The sequence below is a fragment of the Varanus komodoensis genome, unplaced genomic scaffold (assembly GCF_004798865.1).
Source record: "Varanus komodoensis strain SLA01 unplaced genomic scaffold, ASM479886v1 scaffold20_1, whole genome shotgun sequence".
NCBI classification, from domain to species: domain Eukaryota; kingdom Metazoa; phylum Chordata; class Lepidosauria; order Squamata; family Varanidae; genus Varanus; species Varanus komodoensis.
Genome location: NW_025335587.1, coordinates 17,439,082 through 17,459,335, shown reverse-complemented (window position 1 = coordinate 17,459,335; position 20,254 = coordinate 17,439,082). Strand labels below are relative to the sequence as shown.

Genomic DNA, 20,254 nt, shown 5'->3' with positions numbered 1-20,254 from the left:
GAGAGGCAGGAAAGGGTGCGATTTGGTTCATCGGATTAACAGAAGGCATGGCGTTGTGGCGCACGGGGTGCCAATCTTTTACCACCAAGAGCTCGCTTTGCTTTCCTTCCCAGTTTCAGCACTCACTGGGTGCACGACTCTTTAAGTCATGTAACCCCCAATCCTCTCCAAACAGAGGGCAGAGTGAAAATATACTGATATAGACACAGAGCCCTCCTAACTTGGTTTCAGAAATCTCGGTGCTCAGTGATTCATATTCCAAAAATAAACTCTGTCCTGAGAGTTCTCTCTCCCAATCGCATGTATTCATAAGCACACTGTTGTTTGGCACTCTGGCACTCTGCACATGTTCAAAGACATACTTTTGCTTGCCCGGTTTTTCAGTCCCAGCATTTGAAACAGCTGGGATAAGAGTGAGAAAATAACCAACCAGGTTTTTTTTCCTTATTTTGTTACGTTTGGTACAAAAAGAAGGCAGTGCCTCTAGACTTTTATTTATTGTGTGTGTGTGTGTGTGTGTGTGTGTGAATATATATTTATTTACCTATATATGCAAATATATATTTATTTACATATATATGTAAATAAAACTTGCTTCTCTTGAAAGCAGGGAAGTTTTTGGATGAATATGCTTATTTATGTTTCTTTTTAAATTTATGTTTCAGTTTAAAATGTGATAATAACTGCTATCATTATAGTTATTGGTATTATCACACCTTAAATGCTATTTTTGGGGAGAAAAATTGGGCTAGAATAACCATAAACAGAAGCCACAAAAACTCACTGAGGGGTTGAGCAGAGGTTGACTGTGGGCTGTTGCTGGGAATCCGGTTATCGTGTTGTCTGCATCCAGCTGAGAAAATAAACCATGGATGGGTGCACAACCTACAGCCCCCAACCCACCCACCCATGGTTTCTCCTGATGGGTTGTTTGTGGTTCCCACACCAAATCTGGGTTCCCATGGCTGTTTCCACAGCACGGAGGTTTTTGCATGAGCCGATGGATCTCACCACCCAGCGGCTCCCTTGGCCGTGGGATTCCCTCCACCCTCCCGGCCCCACCGTGCATCCGCACAGCCCCACAGCCAGGCCCTGCCTTTCCCCTCCTCTTGCCAATGGCCTGAGGTGGGCTCCCCCCCTCCAGGAACCCCTCCAGCCGCTGCCACGGCGTTGCCACACTGCCCCTCTCCGCCCCGCGTGTATTTTCACGCTGCCCCTCTGCCCCCAAAAGCAGGCAAGAGGGCAGACGCCTTGCTTGGCCGCTGGAAGTCCACAAGCCAAGGCACATCTGTTGCTAAGGGACCGAAGCCGTGGAGGTCGGGGCTGCAAGCCGCCACTTCCTCGGCCGCGCTGCCCGGGGTGGGGGGGGACGTGGTGGCGTTTCCATAACAACCGTGCCAAATGGCATCCCAGGTCCCGGCAACCGGAGAGGCCGCTGTGCCGCGGGGAACAGAGGGTTTCATGAAACAAATCCTGCCTCGCAGGGTCTCCAGAAGAGGGTCTGGACGACATGACAGACCCCCAACAGTGGGAAGTGAGCAGGGTGGCTCGGGTCGGGGGACCCACCCCAAGTCCTGCTGGCGCAGCTGGGCTCAGACGGCCCCGCAGCCCCCGTTCAACCCACGTCTGGCCCGGTCTGAGTCCAGCCCATGTGCGACTGCCGGAGAAAGCGCCTTCTCCCCGTTACAGCGCCCTGTTTGCGGAAGTCACGCCCCAGGGAGGGCGCCTGGCCAGAGCCTGTGACCATTTTGGAGCATCCCGTCGAACGCTTCCTGTTTGCCCACCCATTTTGAGTTGTTCGCTCTGCCTCTTGGAGCCTTCCTGCCTTCGAAGGCCGCGTTGTTTGTACTGCATCTCTGCAGGCTCACCAGCCAGTTTTGCCTGTATTTATTGCTCACCTCCCTGCTTATGTTTTGATGGAGGGCTACTTAAAAATAGCCAAAATCTCCTTGCTCTTCCTGAAGGAAATGGAGAGTTACAATAATAGAAATGTTCTAATAATAAAAAAATAATAATAACACACAGATTTTTTAACAGATGCCAGAACCTGACATCTTGACTTCAAAATAATGTGGGACTATAGCCTTTTCTCAGGGCTAATAGAAGCCTTTTGGGAGTTGTAGTCCAACAAATCTGGAAGACACCACCTTGGGGAGGCCTAGTTGCATGCCTGTCTACTCAAAAGTTCTAAATTTTGGCCCATGAGAACTGGAATCTTGTTTTCTTTTTAGTGGAACGACCATAATTCTATGGCAGAAAAGAGCTTTGTCTTTCTCGTGCAAAAGGTCACATGTTCAACTTTAAGGAACTGATGAGAACTCAGTTTGTTTTCTAAGACTTACCAGAATATGCAGGTGTGTGTATGTGTTGAGTAAAATTAGCTCAGGACTGAAATCGGAGTATGTGTCCAACTAGGCCCAGGGCTTTGAGTACTTACCACTTTAAATTCTGGGTTTGGAATCCTGCCTATGCATGCTGATTCAGGGTGGCCACCTTGTTTTTCTGACAGGTGTCTCATCATTGATAGCTATATGGCAGGCCCCAAATCTCAGGTAGTCCCTGTGTTCCACAGCCTTGCTCTCCGGAAGCACTTGCAGAAACAAAAGTCCAGGGGCTCTCATGATCTCCGATCCCCCTGCAGGGGTGGGTATCTTGCCCGCGTGTGCTGGAAACTTTCTGCCAGAGTATTTTTACTGAAATCAAATGCCCCCTCTCCCCTGTCCCTACCCCTTTTTGACAAACAGGGGTGTCCCTTTTAAAGACACACCGGGAGAGAGGTCAGAGCACATCTGAATCAGCACGTGCAAATTCGTGCAATCTTTTGCTGGATCTTTGTGGTACCTACTGCTGGCCCTGTTTGGTACCTAGCAGCATCCGTCCAGGCAGGTACCACATGGTCCCCATTTGGGCAGGGCTATGCATCCACTCTGGATGACAAGGAACCATCCGCGCTGCTGAGCCGCAGCCCCCAAAGTTCCACAGTGGAGAAAAGGTAACCCTGAATGCTGGGTACAGCAGTATCTGTTGAACTGAGCAGGGAATTTTGTTTCAGCCTGGGGGTGTCGGCAAAGACCAGCATGTACAAACGCCTTTGTATATGTGAGAGAAAGAAGTTCAGGTTTTATAGTTACAAGTCTGTGTGCATTTATTAGATTTATATCCCACCTTTTCCCTACAAAGAACTTAAACTGGCTTACAACATTCTCCTCCTCCCAATCTTACGCTCACAACAACAACCCTGTGAAGTAGGCTGGGTTGAGAGTCTGTGGCTGGCCCAAAGTCACCCCGTTGGCTCGAGTGAGGACGCGAACCCAGGTCGCCTGAGTCCCAGTCCTGTGCTCTTCACCACGACACCACCCTGGCTCTCATAACCCATCCGTCCTGTGTCCAAACTCCAAGAGGGACTGGGAGGGACAAAACCCCTCCCAAGACATTGGCAAGGCACTGCCAGCCCGTGTCGGCCGTGCTGAGTGCAAAGGACCAGTGGCTTGACTTAGGCTGGCAGCCTCCCACCCGCAGGTGTAACAGGGATGCCGAAGCCGTCTGCAAAAGGTTCAAAGCAGCGTTGATTTCATCGGAAATGCCTTCAAGGTCACACGTACGCCGCAGAATTGCAACGCGGTTCTGTTTGTACTTTTCGGGGAGTTTGTGCAAATGGGGTCTTTGGGCCTTCTCCCTTAACCTGTCCAGCCACTGAGGTCACCAGATGGAATCCTCCCGGGGGCACGACATGGACCTCCAGCCAACTGGAGCCCCCGCAGAGCCTTGGCTGAGGCGGCCCCTTTCCGTGCCACCCCCGCCTTTGAAGGTCAGCCTTGCACCGTAATGCCTTCAGCATCTTCTGAACACCCTTTTAATTTAGGAAGCCTTTGAAATCTAACCACCCATGTTGTAACCAATACTGATCTTGTTTTTAACATTTTGTTCTATTTATTTTATTCTTTATTGTTCACTGATCCAAAATCCCCTCAGCGGAGCATGGAGCAATATTTAAATCTTGCAAAACAACCAATGGATAATGTCTCAGTGCCACAGCACAAGCAGAACAACATCCTCATGTTTCCCTAAAAATTAAAATTAAAAAATCCAATCCTGTCAAGAGCACATGATGGGACAGAGAACACATGATAGTCCATAAAATGCAGATGAAGCAGATCTAACAAAATCCTACCTGTAACCAACCAGTTCCTCTAAAAATGTTCACCTTGCAAGTCTGTTCAACTCTGGCCAGTTTTGGCCTCTTTCTGACCTCATTCCTGATCGATTTTTCTTCTGGCCTGTTTTTTCCCTCTCTTCTGCCCTCTCTCACCCACCTCCATCCAGGTGTTTTGGTACCAAGTGCGCTGGCTGTGCGCAGGGCATCTCTCCCAGCGACCTGGTCAGGAGAGCCAGGAATAAAGTGTTTCATTTGAACTGTTTCACCTGCATGATGTGCAACAAGCAACTCTCCACTGGCGAGGAACTTTATATCATCGACGAGAACAAGTTTGTCTGCAAAGAAGATTACCTGAGCAACAGCAACACTGCCAAAGAGAACAGTTTGCACTCAGGTAAGGACCCACCTGCATTCACAGCACAGCAGGGAAAGGAAATGCCCCTCCTGGCAGATTGTTCTTGGCTTGGTCCAAATCAAAAGCCGGGCTGGGTGGGTATGGGAGAGAGAACTTCCCACTGCAAATTAAGTGTCCAAAAAGCGCTGGAAAATTTTGGCACTGCCTTTTGAGAAGCTGGCCTTCAGCTTAAATCAGGGGTGGGCAGACATTAGATTTCGCTCTCTGCTTTGCACGAAACCAGTGAGGATTTCTGCCCCTTCGTTGACGAAGAGAAGGGTTCGTAGGGGCTCCTTGCAGAAAAAAGGGGGGATATTACAGATCATGACGAGAATGAGCATAAGGGTAAGTGAGACACATTCCTGGGTACAACGTGATGTCTGTGGGTGTCAGCACATGCTCTGTGTACCCACCAGACTTCCTAAGATCGCTGGTGTTTATTTCTTAAGAGTTTTGACAAGTGGAAGCTGTTTGTTTTCTTGGAGGCTAGCATGCTGCTAAGGAGGTACCCCATCCCACCCCCGCCTAGCACTGTATTTAGCACCAAGTTTTGAACCTTTGCGTTCTGACCCTACCTGGCCTAGTTTCCTGGGCAAGTCGTTTTTTTAATTTGGCCTGGCCTTCTGGGAATGTGTTGCGAGCCTTCGTGCCCACCCTATTGGCTATTCTATCAATGCATACCCCCCCCCACAAACTGCTATTTTGTGAGAGCGCCCCAGAGCCTCTTTCCGAATTCCGGATTTCCCCAGTGGCCCTGATAACAGACATTGGTGTTGTTTAAGGCAAAATTCAAGACTTCCAGGTTTTATTTCTGAGTCTGCCCCAAAATGCTAGAATCCATGTGAGATGATGCCTTCTCCCTCAGAAGCAGATTAAAGATGAGGTTACTTTCTTTAGTTTCAGGTATGTGAGTCCTTTGCTCTCCTGCTTCAAAATTATCCAAGCAGGCCAAAATAATTTCTTAAAAGAATTCGGTGTAGATCTCTGCCCTGAGGTGCTTACAGTCTAAACTGTCATAGTGGTAGAAAGAGGAGAAGTGGAAGGAACTCAGCAAGTTTCTCTACACCATTATCAGCTCTGGGAAGAGTCTTTCCTTGTCTATGAGACAGTTATTAACAGTAAAATTAACTCAAAAGCATACTGCTGAATAAACGCCTTTGGATCTAGACCAGGGAGAGTTTTTCTTCCTGGCAGGGCAGGGATGGGGAAACGCTTGCTCTCCAGAGGTCGCTGAATTTCAGCTCCCATATTTCCCAGTCAACATTCAAGGAAGATGGGGGTTGTGGTTCCACGACATCTGGAAGACCCCCAATCCCAACTTAGCACGCCATCCTGTCTCCTCAAATGTAAGCCCTACTTAGTTCAGTGGGATTAACCTCCAGGAACGCTGTGTAGGGTTTGTCAGCTGAACTGGTTCATGATGCAGGCCCAAGGCGATCTACGTGATTCTTGCACATTTACTCAAGTGTAAGCTCCGTGGTTTGTACCAAGGATCATGTGACCCTGTGCACACTGCACTGAACTAAGCCCCGTTGTTCAACAGGGCAAGCGAGTCTGTCCTGACCTATTAACTTCAGTGAGTCCAACAAAACCTGGGCACATCCTGCTCTTTCCTTCGTCTTCAAAGCTGGGGCATCTCAGGGACCCCGCTTTGTTATCTGGGGAGGGGAGAACAGAGAAGCTCTCCTGCAAACGGGAATCAAAGGCTCCACGGGCAGAGGGGAAATGGCAGAATCACAGGCAAATATTTGAAGTGATGGCTCGTACCTGATTAGACGGGCCCATTCTGTTTTGATTTGCTGGCTGTCAAAGTATCCTGAGGCTGAGAAGATCAGAGGCAGAGGAAAGGGCAAAGCAGTTTGCTATCCACACTTGGCCACCAACTGAGGGGCGTAGGAGCCAGAGAGCGGCTGGAGAGCCCTTCCTTTCAAACCCCTCTTTGCAGGAAGAGGAACTGGTAAATTCGAACCTTGGGTTTTACATTTTTAAGTGTCGGGAGAGATCAGAGGCACACACCTTCCGAGGAAGAAACGGACAGACACGTGCTTTGCATCAAAGTTTTCGGAGGGGGTGTTGATGTTTCTGGGAGGCCTGGAATTGTTTGGCCAGGCAGCCCTGCGAGGGGGGTGGGTGTCTGGGCTGGTTTCACACCCTTGTGTCACCCACCATGTGTAAAGTGTGGAGGCTTTTTGGGTGGGGGGGCAGAGGAAGAGGGAGGGTGAGACGGCACCAATTTTCACTTCGGCATGAGAAATCGTTAACACAATTTTGCCCTCCCTGAGTATTAAAAAAAAAGCGTGGGGTGGGGTGGGGGGGCTGAAAAGGGTTTTCTTGCAAACAAAGGGAAAACCACCACGGGGCATAATCCAGTCCAAGCCCATGGCTGGACCGTTGATGTCCATGAGAGGCGAGGGAGCGAGGGCGGTCCCAGTGATGCCAATGACTCCTGGACCCACGTCCCTGGGACCAAGTCCCACTAAACTCGGCAGTGCTGCTTTGCTTCTGGTCAGAAGATTATGGGATGGCCTTGCCTGGTACCAACTGGGATTGGCAACTGCTTGGGGGAGGCAGCCGTTGGTGTCGACTAGTCCCGGCGGCCGCATGCTAACTCCAGTCTCAGAGGCTGGGGAACATGGGCAGCGGTGTTCTGCCCTGTCAGACTTGTCGCCTGCTCGTGCCGCTTCCCGCCTGGGCGACCAGAGCGCTGGTCCCTGGGCCTGATCCCGCAGGGCTCCTGCTGCAACTGCGGGTCCCGTGCCGGCTGGCTCCACAGGAGGAAGCCCCACTGGCGAGCCGCTTGGGATAGCGACCTCCTGGGCCCCTGGGCTCTTGGCCGCCCTGCGCAAGCACACAGATGTGTGTTCACAAAGGCTACACACCGCCGCTTGGTAGTGAGCCCCACTGCTCGCAGCTCTGGAGGTGTCGCTCCCCTCCATAGGAGCAGGGTCGGGGGGCAGGCCAGTAGCAGGAGTGTCCCTGGCTTTCGGCTGCATGTTTCCGCAGGCCCCGGGAGGGAGTCGCGCCAGCCCTCCTTTGGGGCCGGGTGTGAAAACCAGGGTGACCTCAATTATTCCAAGAGCAGAGGGAGGGTCATCTTGCATGTGGGAAAAGGAAGGGGAAAGCTCGAACGGCAAACTCGGGGCTGCTTTCTGCTTGTGTTTACTCGCAAGGAAGCCACACTTTACCTACAAGAAACACAGAGAAGTGAAATGGACTGGCTTACTCCTCCCTCGATGAGGCCAAGCATGGGGGGCAGTGGGCACTTTGGAATTTTGAGAGGGTGTTGAGGGGGCTCTCACAAAATGGCTGCCAAGGAGCGGGGCCTGGCCATTCATAAAACAGCTGCCCTGCTGGGAGGGGCCATTCAGCAAGCATTCCTTTCCCAGAAGGCAAAGTCCGGAGAAGAGCAAGAGGGAGACGGAAAGAATGATCCAATGGCTGCCTGGATAGCATATTATGGGATACTTCTGCTTCCCAAACCCAGGGTCCAAAGAAGAGCTCCTCCCTTGGAGCTTATGGGTCTGCCCTCCAACCCTTTCCCCGTCTGTCCCAAAAGCTGCCCTGGGAGCAACGGCACTGGCCGCCTCCCCAAAATTGGGAATTCGGCCTCTGGAAGGGCTTAGTGGGGTATTCCAGGAGGCAGGAGCGGGAGGAGGGTCTTCCTGGCGTCCCCCTTTGCATCTCCCGGAGGGGCAGCCATAAACAAAAGTCCGGAGAAAACACGGAGTGGAGGAACCTGCTCTTCGCCTCCCCAGCAAGGCTCTGAGCTCAGGGGCTGGCAAGCGTCTGGGCTGGGCGGCAACCGAAACGGAAACTCCCTTGCCCACGAGCCGAAGCATAAGGAGGGGAGGGTGTGGCACACGCCAGGAGGAATGGTGCGTGCGCGTTGCGGGGGACAGAACCTCGCCTTGGCGTGTTACATGCGTGTGGGGTTTTCCTTCCGCTCCAGCCACCACGGGCAGCGACCCCAGCCTGTCTCCAGACTCCCAAGATCCCTGCCAAGACGACGCCAAGGACTCGGAGTGCGCCAACGTGTCCGACAAGGAGGTGGGCAGCAACGAGAACGACGACCAAAACCTGGGGGCCAAGCGGAGGGGCCCCCGCACCACCATCAAGGCCAAGCAGCTGGAGACCCTCAAGGCCGCCTTCGCCGCCACCCCCAAGCCCACCCGGCACATCCGCGAGCAGCTGGCGCAGGAAACCGGCCTCAACATGCGCGTCATCCAGGTACGAATGCCGGGCCTGTGAGGCAGGAGACCCCGGGCAAGTCCTGCCGGGGCAACGGATCCCGAGGATGTGGCGTCCCGGGTGCACCGAGCGCCTTGCGGCCTTGGGGAGCCTGGCCCGTGTGGGCCCCCCGCGTGGGCGGTTGCTTTTTCCGGAGTCAGGCCTTGGGGCCATGCAGGCCAGTGCTGCCAACATGGCCGGCAGTGGTGGCACTCCAGGATTGCAGGCGGGAGCTTTTCCTACGCAAAACGCAGAGTGTTCTCAGACCTCAAGGAGTTTCCGGTTTGTTGCCCCTGAGGAGAGGGAAAACGCAGCAATGGGGCCGTGGCGATTCGTGGTTTCGTGGGCATTGGTTTCGCCTTCATTTTGTCTGTGCTGCCGGGGAGCCCCCGAGATTGCGACGGCCAGCTAGCAAACGTTCCTACTTGGCAAGCATTTGAACTCGGGTCTCCCCGGCCTGCCTCTCACTGTTTTGGTGCCATGTCTTTAGACAGGACTCATGCGGAAGAGCTAGGGACAGAGCCAGCCTGGCACAGGGCCGAGGATGCTGGGCTCAGGCAATCCGGGTTCAAGTCCCTGCTTGACCACGAAGCTCACGCGCTGGCTGCAGACTCGCAGCCTGACCTGCTGCTGGGTCCAAGCAGGGGCCCTTCTGCTCTGGCAGCCTGTTCACATGGCGGCCAGACAGACGCCGGCGGGACTCTCCCAAGCGAAGCACTCTCCTGCCCAAGTTCCCCAGTATGTAGGCGCCCTGCCTTTGACCGCAGAGGTGGCATGTGTCTGTCAGGACCACTTGCCTTCGGTAGCCTTATCCCCTGTGAACTGGCCTAACCCCATTTTGAAGCCTTCCAAACTGAGGGCCAACCAGCTCTCCCATCGCGTGCAAGTAATCCCAGAATTTATCACCCTGTGGTTTGAAGAGGCCCTTCCTTTTATGCACCTAAGATCTCCCACCCCTCAGCTTCATGGGATGACCATGTGAAGTTCTAGATTTAGAGGGGGAAAATGTGGTGTAGTGGTTAAGAGCGTGGGACTGGGACTCAGGCGATCTGCATTCTAGTCCCGGCTCAGCCATGGAGCCCACTGGGTGACTTTGGGCCAGTCACAGACTCTCAGCCCAACCTACCTCACAGGGTTGTTGTGGGGATAAGATGGAGGAGGAGATTGATGTAAGCTGCCTTGAGCCCTTTGTAGGAAAAAGGCAGGATATAAATCCAAAAATAAATAAAAATAAATAAATGGACCGGACTACAGCTTTCATCACCACCACGGGCCATGCTGACTGGGGATAGTGGGGTTATAGAATCATAGAGAGGCAGAGCTGGAAGGGGCCAAGAAGGCCATCAGGACCAACCCCCTGCTGTTGCAGGTCTCCAGTTTATACCACCCCACTCACTGGGTAAGATCCAACGCTCAACCCCCCTTCGTAGTCACCTGGGAGCCGCCCGTTTGGAGAGAGCTTGGAAAGGAGAGGGGTGGTGCCGGGAGGGCAGTACAGGCCCTGGGAACCAGCGCTGGGGAGATGCCGCTGGGGTTCTGCTGCATGCAGAGCCGTGGCCCTCCTCGAGCGGCAGTCCGCTCTCAGTGGGGTTCTCCTCTCAGCCCCTAAGCGATCCCTGGAAGGGAGACGGCTTCCCCCATGCTCATGTCCAGCTCCTGCAGGCAGACAACCCCACAGATGGAAGGACCCCGAGAGTTAGACACATGCACTGCAGAAGCACTTTCTGCCTTGCCTCCGGGTGTGGTGTGGCAAAATATTTAAAAGTGTAGGGCAGAGGTGGGGAAGCCACGGCCTTCCCCATGTTGCAATGGGACTGCAATTCCCATCAGCCCTATCTTGCCCAGCCCAGTTGTGGAGGCATCTCTGGAGACCTTGTCTTGGTGACCTCGATGTGGATTCTCCCCATCCCTTGACTTAAAAATGGATTTCACACTTGTTAACAAAGAGGGATGCTATGAAATATCGAGGCGGGCTCTCATTTTTCAAGAAAACGGCTTAAATAACCTTTATAAAGCAGGGGAAAGATTGGAGTACTTTTAATGGGTGAGGAGGAGGAGAGAAAAGTTTCTGTATAAATCTGAGGACAGCATGCATGGAATTAACACACATCTATGGAATGCGCTCCCCAGAGAGGTCCGCCTGGCGCCGTCATTATATGTTTTTCGGCGCCAGGATAAGACCTTTTTATTTCATCAATATTTTAATAAGTTTTAATAAGGTATTTTTAATATTATATTTTAACTGCAGCCAGAGTGGGTCGATTTGTTTATGTTGTTGACACTTTGTTATAATTTATTTATATTGATATTTGTATATCATTATGTAAGCCATCCTGAGGCTTTTGCAATAGGACGGCATATAAATATCACAAATAAATAAATAAATTGCATGCGCATGATTAGATGCAGGCGAACATCAGAGATGGGGTCAGAAACTGGTCCATCTGGTGGATCAAGGTGATGATGGAATGAATGAGCCACGGTTCCACCCACCCCAAACCTTCATTTGAGGTGTTGAACATGGGGGTGGAACATGGGTGGGTGGCTACCTATTAGGGATTAAGTGATCCTTGATGTTTGTTCCCACTCTGGGATCATATTTTTTTATTTTATTTATTTAAAACATTTTTATGCCGCCCCCTTGCAACAAGCCTCGGGGCGGCTTACAAAACAAGTAAAATAAATAAATACTGAATAAAGTTTAAAAACCAGATACATCTTGGCAGGTGTATAATAAATAAAAAATTACAACACTTAACAATTAAAATATCGTTTGAATAAAAACGTCTTGGCCTGGTGCCGAAAAGCAAATAATGACGGCGCCAGGCAGACCTCTCTGGGGAGCGCATTCCATAGGTGGGAAGCCACCACAGAGAAGGCCCTCCTCCGGGTACTCACCCTCCTAATATCTTTCACGGAGGGCTCCCGGAGAAGGCCCTCTGCCGCCGATCTCAGGGGGCGGGAGGGCATATATGGACCTTTAGATAACTTTAGATAACTAGGTCCCAAGCCACTGAGGGCTTTATAGATGACAACCAACACCTTGAATTGGGTCCGGACTTCAATGGGAAGCCAGTGAAATGATGTTCACCGTCCACAGTCCAGATTTGTCTGGGGAGATGGCCATTCACCGTCCCCCCGCTCTGGTCCTCCAAGCACTTTCCTGGACTTGACACTTGTAATTCTCAGTGTATGTCTTTTGTACCAGGTCTCGGTTAATGCCTAGGAGGTTCTGCTAGAAAGAAAAGTTAGATAACGTGTGGCAGAATTCGAAGCAGCATGAGGTCATCAGGGGAATGCTGGGCATGAGAGAGAGAGAGATGGCATGCTCTCCTACTTATACCAAATACCATCCAGCCCGTCTGACTTATATTTATCTCTCTCGAGCTTGTTCCCCTTGTGCAAGGAGCTTGGTTCAGCTAGGATGTGAACACGCCCCTTCCCTTGCGCACTGCAATGGGATCACCCACCTCCAGCCAGTGCCAGAAAAACCCCTCCCAGCTGAGCTGCGGTAAATCCCATCCGGTCTGATGGGATTTGTACCGCGTTTCCAGACACCTTCCCAGAAGGGAAATCCCATTTGCACTCAGGCAAATCCCCTTCTGATGAAGCCCGCACGGGAAGGGTTGGGGTGCCGGCGTTGTGTGTGACCCGTGGCCCCTCTTGAAGTGGAGGGGTGTCCGTCGCATGGGTGGAAACAGGCCTTGCGCAGAAGCACCGGAGCCCGGGGCAAGACTAGTGCCGGAAAGATCTGTGGCACAGGGGGGAAATGCACAAATTGGCACATCCTGATTTAGGGATGCTGTAAAGGGTGTTTGTGTGTGTCCTGCTTTTTTTTTTTTAAAGGACCTTACCTCTTAACAACGCCCCTATTTGTAAAAAGAGAGGCTTGGATGCAGGGAGGAAGTTACATCATTTTGGAAGACTCCCTCAGCAGAAAGATTTGGGAGGCAGGCAACCAAGCATGTGGGCCCAAAGCCGAATTATCCAGGGAAGGGGGCTCTGATACCACAGAGATCCTCAGCGCCCCTGTGCCTTTACTTCCGCAAGTGCTCCTGGACAGCAGAGGGGTGGGGCAAAGGGCTTCCCCAAGATTTGGGGCTCCAGCCCCTGTGGGCTGCCCCGAATCTTGACTCTCTTCATGTTGGATGTGCCAGAGAGTGAATACAATGCGCCACCATCTGTCTGCAACAGTGGCCCATTTCACTTGCCGTAACTGGGCTTCGATCAAGCCAAACGTTGTGAGCAAATATCTTGCTTCGATTTATGTTTGAGAGAAAAAGGAATTTGGGTGGCTAATTCGGTATATTTGAATGTGTGTGGATTTATGTGCGAAATGAAATAGGAGGGAAATCCTGTAGTGATCATTTGTATATCTGCATTAAAGTGTGTGTGTGTGAGAGAGAGAGAGAGAGAGTCACAAAGAGAAAGTTTCAGTGTTGTCTAAGATTGCCAACTGACCGTAACAAAACAGCCGACCCTGCTGTTCTGCATTTAGTAGCAGCCCCTGGTGCAGAAATCCAGTTGTTCAAGGCGCACCAAGAGTGGCCTGCTGGGGAGTCAGCAACCTGAGAAACGTCCCTGTTGCTGTGCGAGAATAATTAGTACGCCCAAAGTATGCTCTTGTGTTTGGATCACCTTTTTATTCAAACGTCATTTTAACTGTTAATACTATTTATTTATTTTATTCTTCGGCCAGGGCGACTTATTTTATATTTTATCTTGTTAACTTGTTTTATATTTTTATTATATTTTATTATATTTTAATTGATATATTTGTGAGCCGCCCCGAGGCTTCGGCGAATGAGGCAGCATAGAAATTGTCTAAATAAATAAATAATAAATAAACAAGGGCCAACGCTTCATTTGAGGTCTCCAGCAGAGGCCTCGTAAGCTTCATGGGCCCGTAACCACCGAACATTCAACAGAGGTCTCCCAGCTTCATCCCCTAAAATTGCATGCCAGTGAGGCGGGGAAAGATGTGTTGCCGCACTCTTGAAGGCACAGGAGCACTGCCAGGAAACAGGTGGCATTCTCAAACACATTATTTTTCTTCAGAATGGTGTGCTCATGTGTGTTGGGGGGGGAAATGTCCTTGAGTGGCTGCGAATGAAAGAAGCATAGATGGCAAACCAGTTTCAAACCTTGCCTGGGTGACCCAGAGGGGAATTTCTGGAAGGAACCCTTCTCAGATTTGCCAAGATTTCAACCTCCAGAGGTAATCTCTCTCTCTCCTCCTCCTCCTCTCCTCTTTGAAGTGCATGGCAGCAGATCCCCTTTGCTTTCCAAAAGGCCTCGGCCAATTCCAGCCCGCCGAGTCATTCAATGCGTGTAATGACTAGGAGTTGGCCAGCTGTGATATTTGGGTCAAGGACCTGGGAGGCACTCCCTCCGTAACCCTTCTCACCACCATCTCAGGTGCACCAGTGTCGCCCATGTCTTTATTTTAAGTACGCATTGGCCACGTTTCGCCCGTGCATCTCCAAGCGGCTGACAAAATAACTTTCACCGAATCACATAAAGCTCCAGTGCTGGCAAATTGATTGGGAAATTAAAAGATCCCCCCAGTACGGATGTGGGGGGTGCATTTGAGCTCAGCAGACCCTTGGGCAGAAAGATCCAAGCGGGGGGGGGGGGGGCAGCAGGGGAAGCCGAGGTGGACCAAACCTGGCTCATCTGGGGACTGGCCTGCAGATCTCTTCTTTCTGTGAGTGCCCTTCCACTTTTATTCTCTTCAGTGCCAGAACTGAGGCCTTTTACATCAAAACCTGGCATGCTCTATTTATTTCAAAGTTCTCATTTTCATTTAGGGAAGAATCTCTTTATTTTTGCTATCGTTAAACAGGAGAGTGGTTAAAAAAAAAAAACAGCCAAACAACCTTTTGCAGATTTCCTTCAAATCACCTAGGGAATTAGCAGGAGGCCCAGACTGTCCCTACACCACATGAGCTTCCTGAAGGAAGGAAAACGTCCCCCCAAGTGCTGCCAAATTTCTAAGCATCTGGAGAGGCTGGTGTCAACTGGTAGCGAGGTTAAAAGGATAGTGAGAGAAGCAGGGGCTTTTCGGTGGTCGCCCCCGATGACTTGCCAAAGGCTGTCCAGAAATTTCTAGTTTGTGAAGTCTGATTTAAGGATTGGTTGTACTGTTGTTGTTGTTGTTAGTGTTGTGGCTGTATTAATTGGAACAACTGCATGGCAGTTTGCTTCTTGGATTCAGTGGTCTTGAATTGGTGGATTCAGCGATTCTGTGGCATATCAAGAGTGCACTCCTGTGTGTATTTAAACAGGGAAAAGTATACAGGAGATGCATAGGATTGCAATCTAAGATTTTTAGCTCCATCAAAAATTGGAGTCCCCTCCTACAACCAGGCCGTGGTCGCCTCTGCGAGTTTCGAGACTTGAACTAGGATTTGGATTCTGGTTTTCTTGGTCCACCAAGCACTAAGCACTTCCATTGAATTGGAAGCCTATGTGTAGCTAATTTAATATATAATAATGTATAAGCCTTTCCCCACCTCCGGTATACACTGCTCCGAATGCGTAAGGAACCTCCAGATAAACGAGTACTTACTGAATCATTTGCAAAAGTAAAAAAAATGGAAGTGCTCCTTGCAAAGCAGGCAGTGCTGGGGGGGGGGGCGATCCAAAACGGGCAGCGATTTTCAGAGCGGAGCAGAAGAACGTTTTAAATATGTGGAAGGCAGGATTGCAGGCATATTTAGTTTCTTTATTAATTTGTTTCTTGATTAATTAGTTGCATACGGTGGTTTGTAGATGTGGTCACATCCAGAAAAGGTCCTGAGGTGAGCTAGACTGCAAAATCCATGTAAACAAACACAGTGTATTTCACAACGTTTAAGGTGACTTGAAACACTTGTGAGTGAGAGGGAGAGAGAAGATTAATTTTCATGCATCGCACCCCTTCACCTTCCTTCCGAAAGCCTGACAGCCGAAAAGTTCAGTGAGGAAGCAGAAGTGGGGCTGGGTATGGAAAGAAATCCGGGGCTCAGGGCCACAAGACTCCCCCCCCACCCCCAAAAAAAGCACAAATGTGCCTAAGCTAATTTATAAAAACCAGCCAGCCTCCACAAGAGACAGAGACAAATAGATTCAGGCCGCGCTTGGGGAAGTGAGCTTGGTGAATGGGGCTGTGGAACTGCACCGCCTTCCGCTTCCCAGCCTGCAATCTCTGGCTCTTTTCACAGCCGCCAGCTTCCGATTTGCCAAAACGCCCAGGCTTCTCAGCTGAACCAGAGGGGAGCAATGGACTGATTTGTGCCCCCCCCACACCCCCCCCCGCAACACCTTGAGAATCTCCGTGCGTGCCTACCGAGGAATGTGTTAGCAGGATGGGCTTTGTGTGTGTACACAGCCCTGTGCGTACATCATAAACACAGTGCTGAGAGTCTGTACAGGCATGTGCTGAACGTGTTTCCAGTTTAGCGCCTGGAAACCCCTAATTATTGTGTGCATGCGTGTTGTTATTACTGCAATCAATAATACATAATATTAATAGTTACTAATACAGCAAAAAAAAAACCACTGGAGAAATGAGAAGAATAGCAGCATGACATAGGAGCATAAAGTGTCCATCCCAAATTATTGTTTTCTTTACACAATGAAAATGCACACACCTATTATTATCGTTATCGTTATTACAACATTTGTATGCTGCCCCATAACCCTCTGGGAGGCTTACATGTTCCATACAAATTCAATAATATATTCAAGCAATACAATATTTAACTGTAAGCCATACAAAAACTTAGTACAATAATATAATAATATCAGCAATACATACATAATATTATGCACTGTATTACATATTTTATTGTATTATGCATTGATATCAACAATAATAAGATACAGCTATGATCCCACTCACAGACACAGCCCAATTACCCATCAGTTTGCATGCCAAGTTCCCCCCCAAATCTGTGCGCCTCTCGGTTGCTCACAGTATTCTACTGACTCCTTTGTCTTAGGATCACTCTCTGCCGGCCTGCTCAGCATGAAGCCCCATTGAATTTGACTGGAATAGGGGGCTATGCAGGCTTCCCCCAAGCCAAGGGAGGCAGTATGCCCTCTGCACAGCTCCAGTCCAGCCTGTCCTGGAAGCACACGCATCCCAGAATGTGTCCAGTGAGAAACAACACAATGCAGAACGTTACTGTTCCTGCCCGTCACTCCTTTTTTTACATCCTGTGACTTGTGTCCCTCAGGAGTGAGTTGCTGCTCCAGTTTCAACTCTCACGAGCAGCCAAGAGGGACTCGGATTTGGGCAAGAGAGACTCGGATTTGGGCGGAACTCGGCATCCACAGTATGCTGGGTTAGAGGGTGGCTTGCGAGGGCCAGGGCGGCACCCCAAATTTCCGTCTGCCCACCAAGTGCTGCCCCCTCCATCTTTCTGTCGGAGGCGTTATCCTGACATCAGATGCCCTCCCCTGGCCCCACACCTTTGTTTACAAATAGGGGTGTTCTTGGGAGACAGGATGCTGTAAAGAAAAAATAAACATACACTGAGAGAGAAAGAGCCCGCATCTGTAAATTACAATATGTTAGTTGCTAATTTGTGTTTTTTGTTTTGAGTTCCGGAACCCCTGCCCGTTTCCAGCCTAAAACTACGGAAGGCCATTTCCTTGCAGTGGCGCGTGTAAGAAAGAATCCCTAAGACAATTGCAATCTTTTTTATTCCTGCTTTTTTTGAGGTGTTTTGCATCGAATAAATGTTGGCTCAACTACCGGAGGCTGAACTTTTTCCAAGGGGTACTTGGGAGTAAATTCTATGAAGAGGGCCGACTTGCCAAGGTGCGAATCAAGAAGGCGGCCTGGCACCTGCCGCGGCCCCCCCAACCCCCGCTTCTGGGAATGCACAAAGGTGCGATCCTGGCCGTGGATGATAGGACTTCCCCGATGCGCCACTTGGAGTGTCCCTGTAAAACTGCTCTGCCTGGATTAAGTTTGTGGTTGTGGTGGTGTCTCAAAAGGGTCGCTCTTGGGCCAGATCGTGCCCACCTTGGCTTGCCAGTGAGTCCTGCCGATTCCTGTCGTCGTCGTCGAGGAACTGCGCCCGATCCTAATGCGCCCCGAGGGCGTTGAGGACCTTGGAGAGCGGCTCGCGTGAACTGGCTGCGCTTTGACGCCCCGCGGGGAAATAGGCCGAGTCCTCCGAGTGCGCCGCTCGCGCTCCGGTTTCGTAACCTCGTGGGCGGCTATTACTCGCTCAGTGACCGTGGATCGGGCGTGAACGAGGTGTGTGGGTGTGTGCGTGCGTGCGGAGGGGGGCTCGGGTGTGCACAGCGTGGCACGGGGGCTTGTGCCCAAGTCACGCTTCGCCAAACGCACCGGCGTATAACTCGGGCTAGCGGACCGCTCTCCGCGCCGCGCTTGGGCCGGCAGGGAGTCGCGATCCCGGCGCCCTCCCACGCCGGCCCCCGCGTAGCTTATCCCCTCCGTGCCCACGCATCGGGGCGCGCCCCTGGAGCTCGAGGGGACGCGGAGGGGGCGCCGGCTCGTGCGCGCCGCTGGCCGGCCTCGCCTGGGCCGCCTCGGAGGCGTCGGGGGACGTGCCCGGGAGCGCGCAAGGTGAACTGGGGCGCCGCCTGCGTCTCCGCGGCGTGGGATCCGGCCAGGCCGATGAACCTCTTCTCGAGGTTGCGCCCCAGAGCGAGCGAGGCGTTTCTCCGGAGGCGTAAGACCTGGACCGGGCGGTGGGTCTCGCCCTCAGCCCGGGCAGGCGGGCAGTTCTCTCGGCGCCAGTCGGCGATAAACCTCCTTTGGGCTCACCTGCGAGTCAACCTGCATAAATTCGGACTGAGAGGCGCCATCGGGACAGTTTAAAGGAGCACGGCCCGAATTTGCTTGGCGGATCTTGGCCTTTCCCAGTTAGGGCTGCCGGTTTGCGGGCGGAAAAGGCGTCTGAGGCCTCGATCCGAACCACGTGGCCTCGACCTGGTTCCTTCTCCCCCTGCCCGACGAATTGAAGGCGCGATGTGTCAAATCGCTCCATGTTGGCAAGGGCTGGATTGGATCGGTGCCCCTCCTGGACTTGCCCGACCCCCCCCCAAACGCCGGTTTCGTAATGGGGGGGGGAACCTTGCGCGATTTTAGGCGGGTGACTGCAGCCAGTGGGGCGCCTTAGCGCAGCTTCCATTTCGAGCTTCGTGCGTCCATCCCGGGCGGCGGGCCTGTCTTGGGGACGGAGTCCAGCGCCGCGGAGAATCCCTGGGCAGCGCCCAAGCAACGCTGCCCTGCCGGAGCGGCGGCCCCGGCTCGGCCCGCCTTTACTCGCGGGAAGAGGGCGCCTCGGCCCGCAGCGCCGGCGGCCACCCAGCCTTCCCAAGCGGCGCGCCCGGAGCCCGTTCCGGCCGCTGCGAGGCGAGGGCGCAGCGGGCCAAGGACGAGGCTCGGAGGGGCCCAGGCGCGCCCTCCGCCTGCGCCTCCGCCTGGGGTCCCGGGGCGCCCTCGCCGGGGCGCGCTGCCTTGCGGGAGAGAGGCCGCCCTGCCCCCCCCCGGCGCCCCCGGAGGGGAGAGGGCGATCGCGGGGAAGGGTGGCCGCGGCGCCTCCCCGCCGAGGAACCGTCCGCGCGTCAAAGGGCGGCGCGGCCGGCGACGCGCGGCCCGGCTGATTGCGGGGGGTGGCGCGCGGGGGGGGGGCTGGGGTCCCCCTGAGCTCAATCGGAGTCGGCGGGACGTGGCTCCCGCCGGAGAGTTCTGCTTTTATCGCCCCAGCCCCGCCGGGACCCCTCCCTCCCTCCCTCTGTACACAGGCACGGAAGTTGAGCGCGCCGTGTTTCGTAAGCCACGCTGGGGTGACACGCACGCACACACGCACCCTCCTCGCTATTAAAAGCAGGCATTCACACGTGCGCGTTCTACGTACGTACACGTGTGTGTGGGGGGGGAGACGAGACTGAGCGCGGCTTCTCGGCAACGCAGAGCGACGCGAGCCGAAGGGAGGCGATCCGCCGCCGGCCTAGTCGCTTAGCGGCGCTTCAGCCGCGCCTCGCTTCGCCCGCCGGCGTGCGCGCAGGCCTCCTCGGGAGCAAGGGCCGCGTCTCTGCTCCGCTGGCCTTCCCATCCCTCGGAAGCACCCCCCCCCCAGCTCCACGGGGCCGGTTCCCGGGCAAGGGGGCGGTGGGGCCGGTCGAAGGGGTGTCCCCGTCCTGCCCCTCGAAAGTGAGCTCTGCGCCGCGAACTGGCGCGGCTTCTCTGAGCAAATATAATTTGGAAGCGGGCGCCGGTGTGGTTAGGATCGGGCTAAGAGCGGCGAGCCTCGGAGACGCGCTTCAAACAGGACGGGCAAGATCCGGCTCCCTGTGGGATGCGAAGTTTGCCCCGTGCCCTGCCGGTCCTTCGTTCCGAGCAGACCCGGCGAGGGATTGCGCCGCCGTGGCCGGTTCCCTTTTCGAAATGAGGGAGTTGCATCCACCGCTCGTTTATCTGGAGGCCCGGTCACTTCCGTGGGTCTGCTCTC

The 20,254-nt window shown here is 52.9% G+C and overlaps 1 protein-coding gene across 1 annotated transcript in view; it reads left to right on the top strand.

The window, feature by feature from the left end:
• Positions 1–20,254, top strand: part of LHX1 (LIM homeobox 1) — a 47,207-nt gene that overhangs the window by 15,564 nt on the left and 11,389 nt on the right. Inside the window, exons 2-3 of the mRNA XM_044430281.1 lie at positions 4,324–4,550; positions 8,500–8,777. Coding sequence (XP_044286216.1) covers positions 4,324–4,550; positions 8,500–8,777 — 505 coding nt within the window. The remainder of the gene's footprint in view (positions 1–4,323; positions 4,551–8,499; positions 8,778–20,254) is intronic.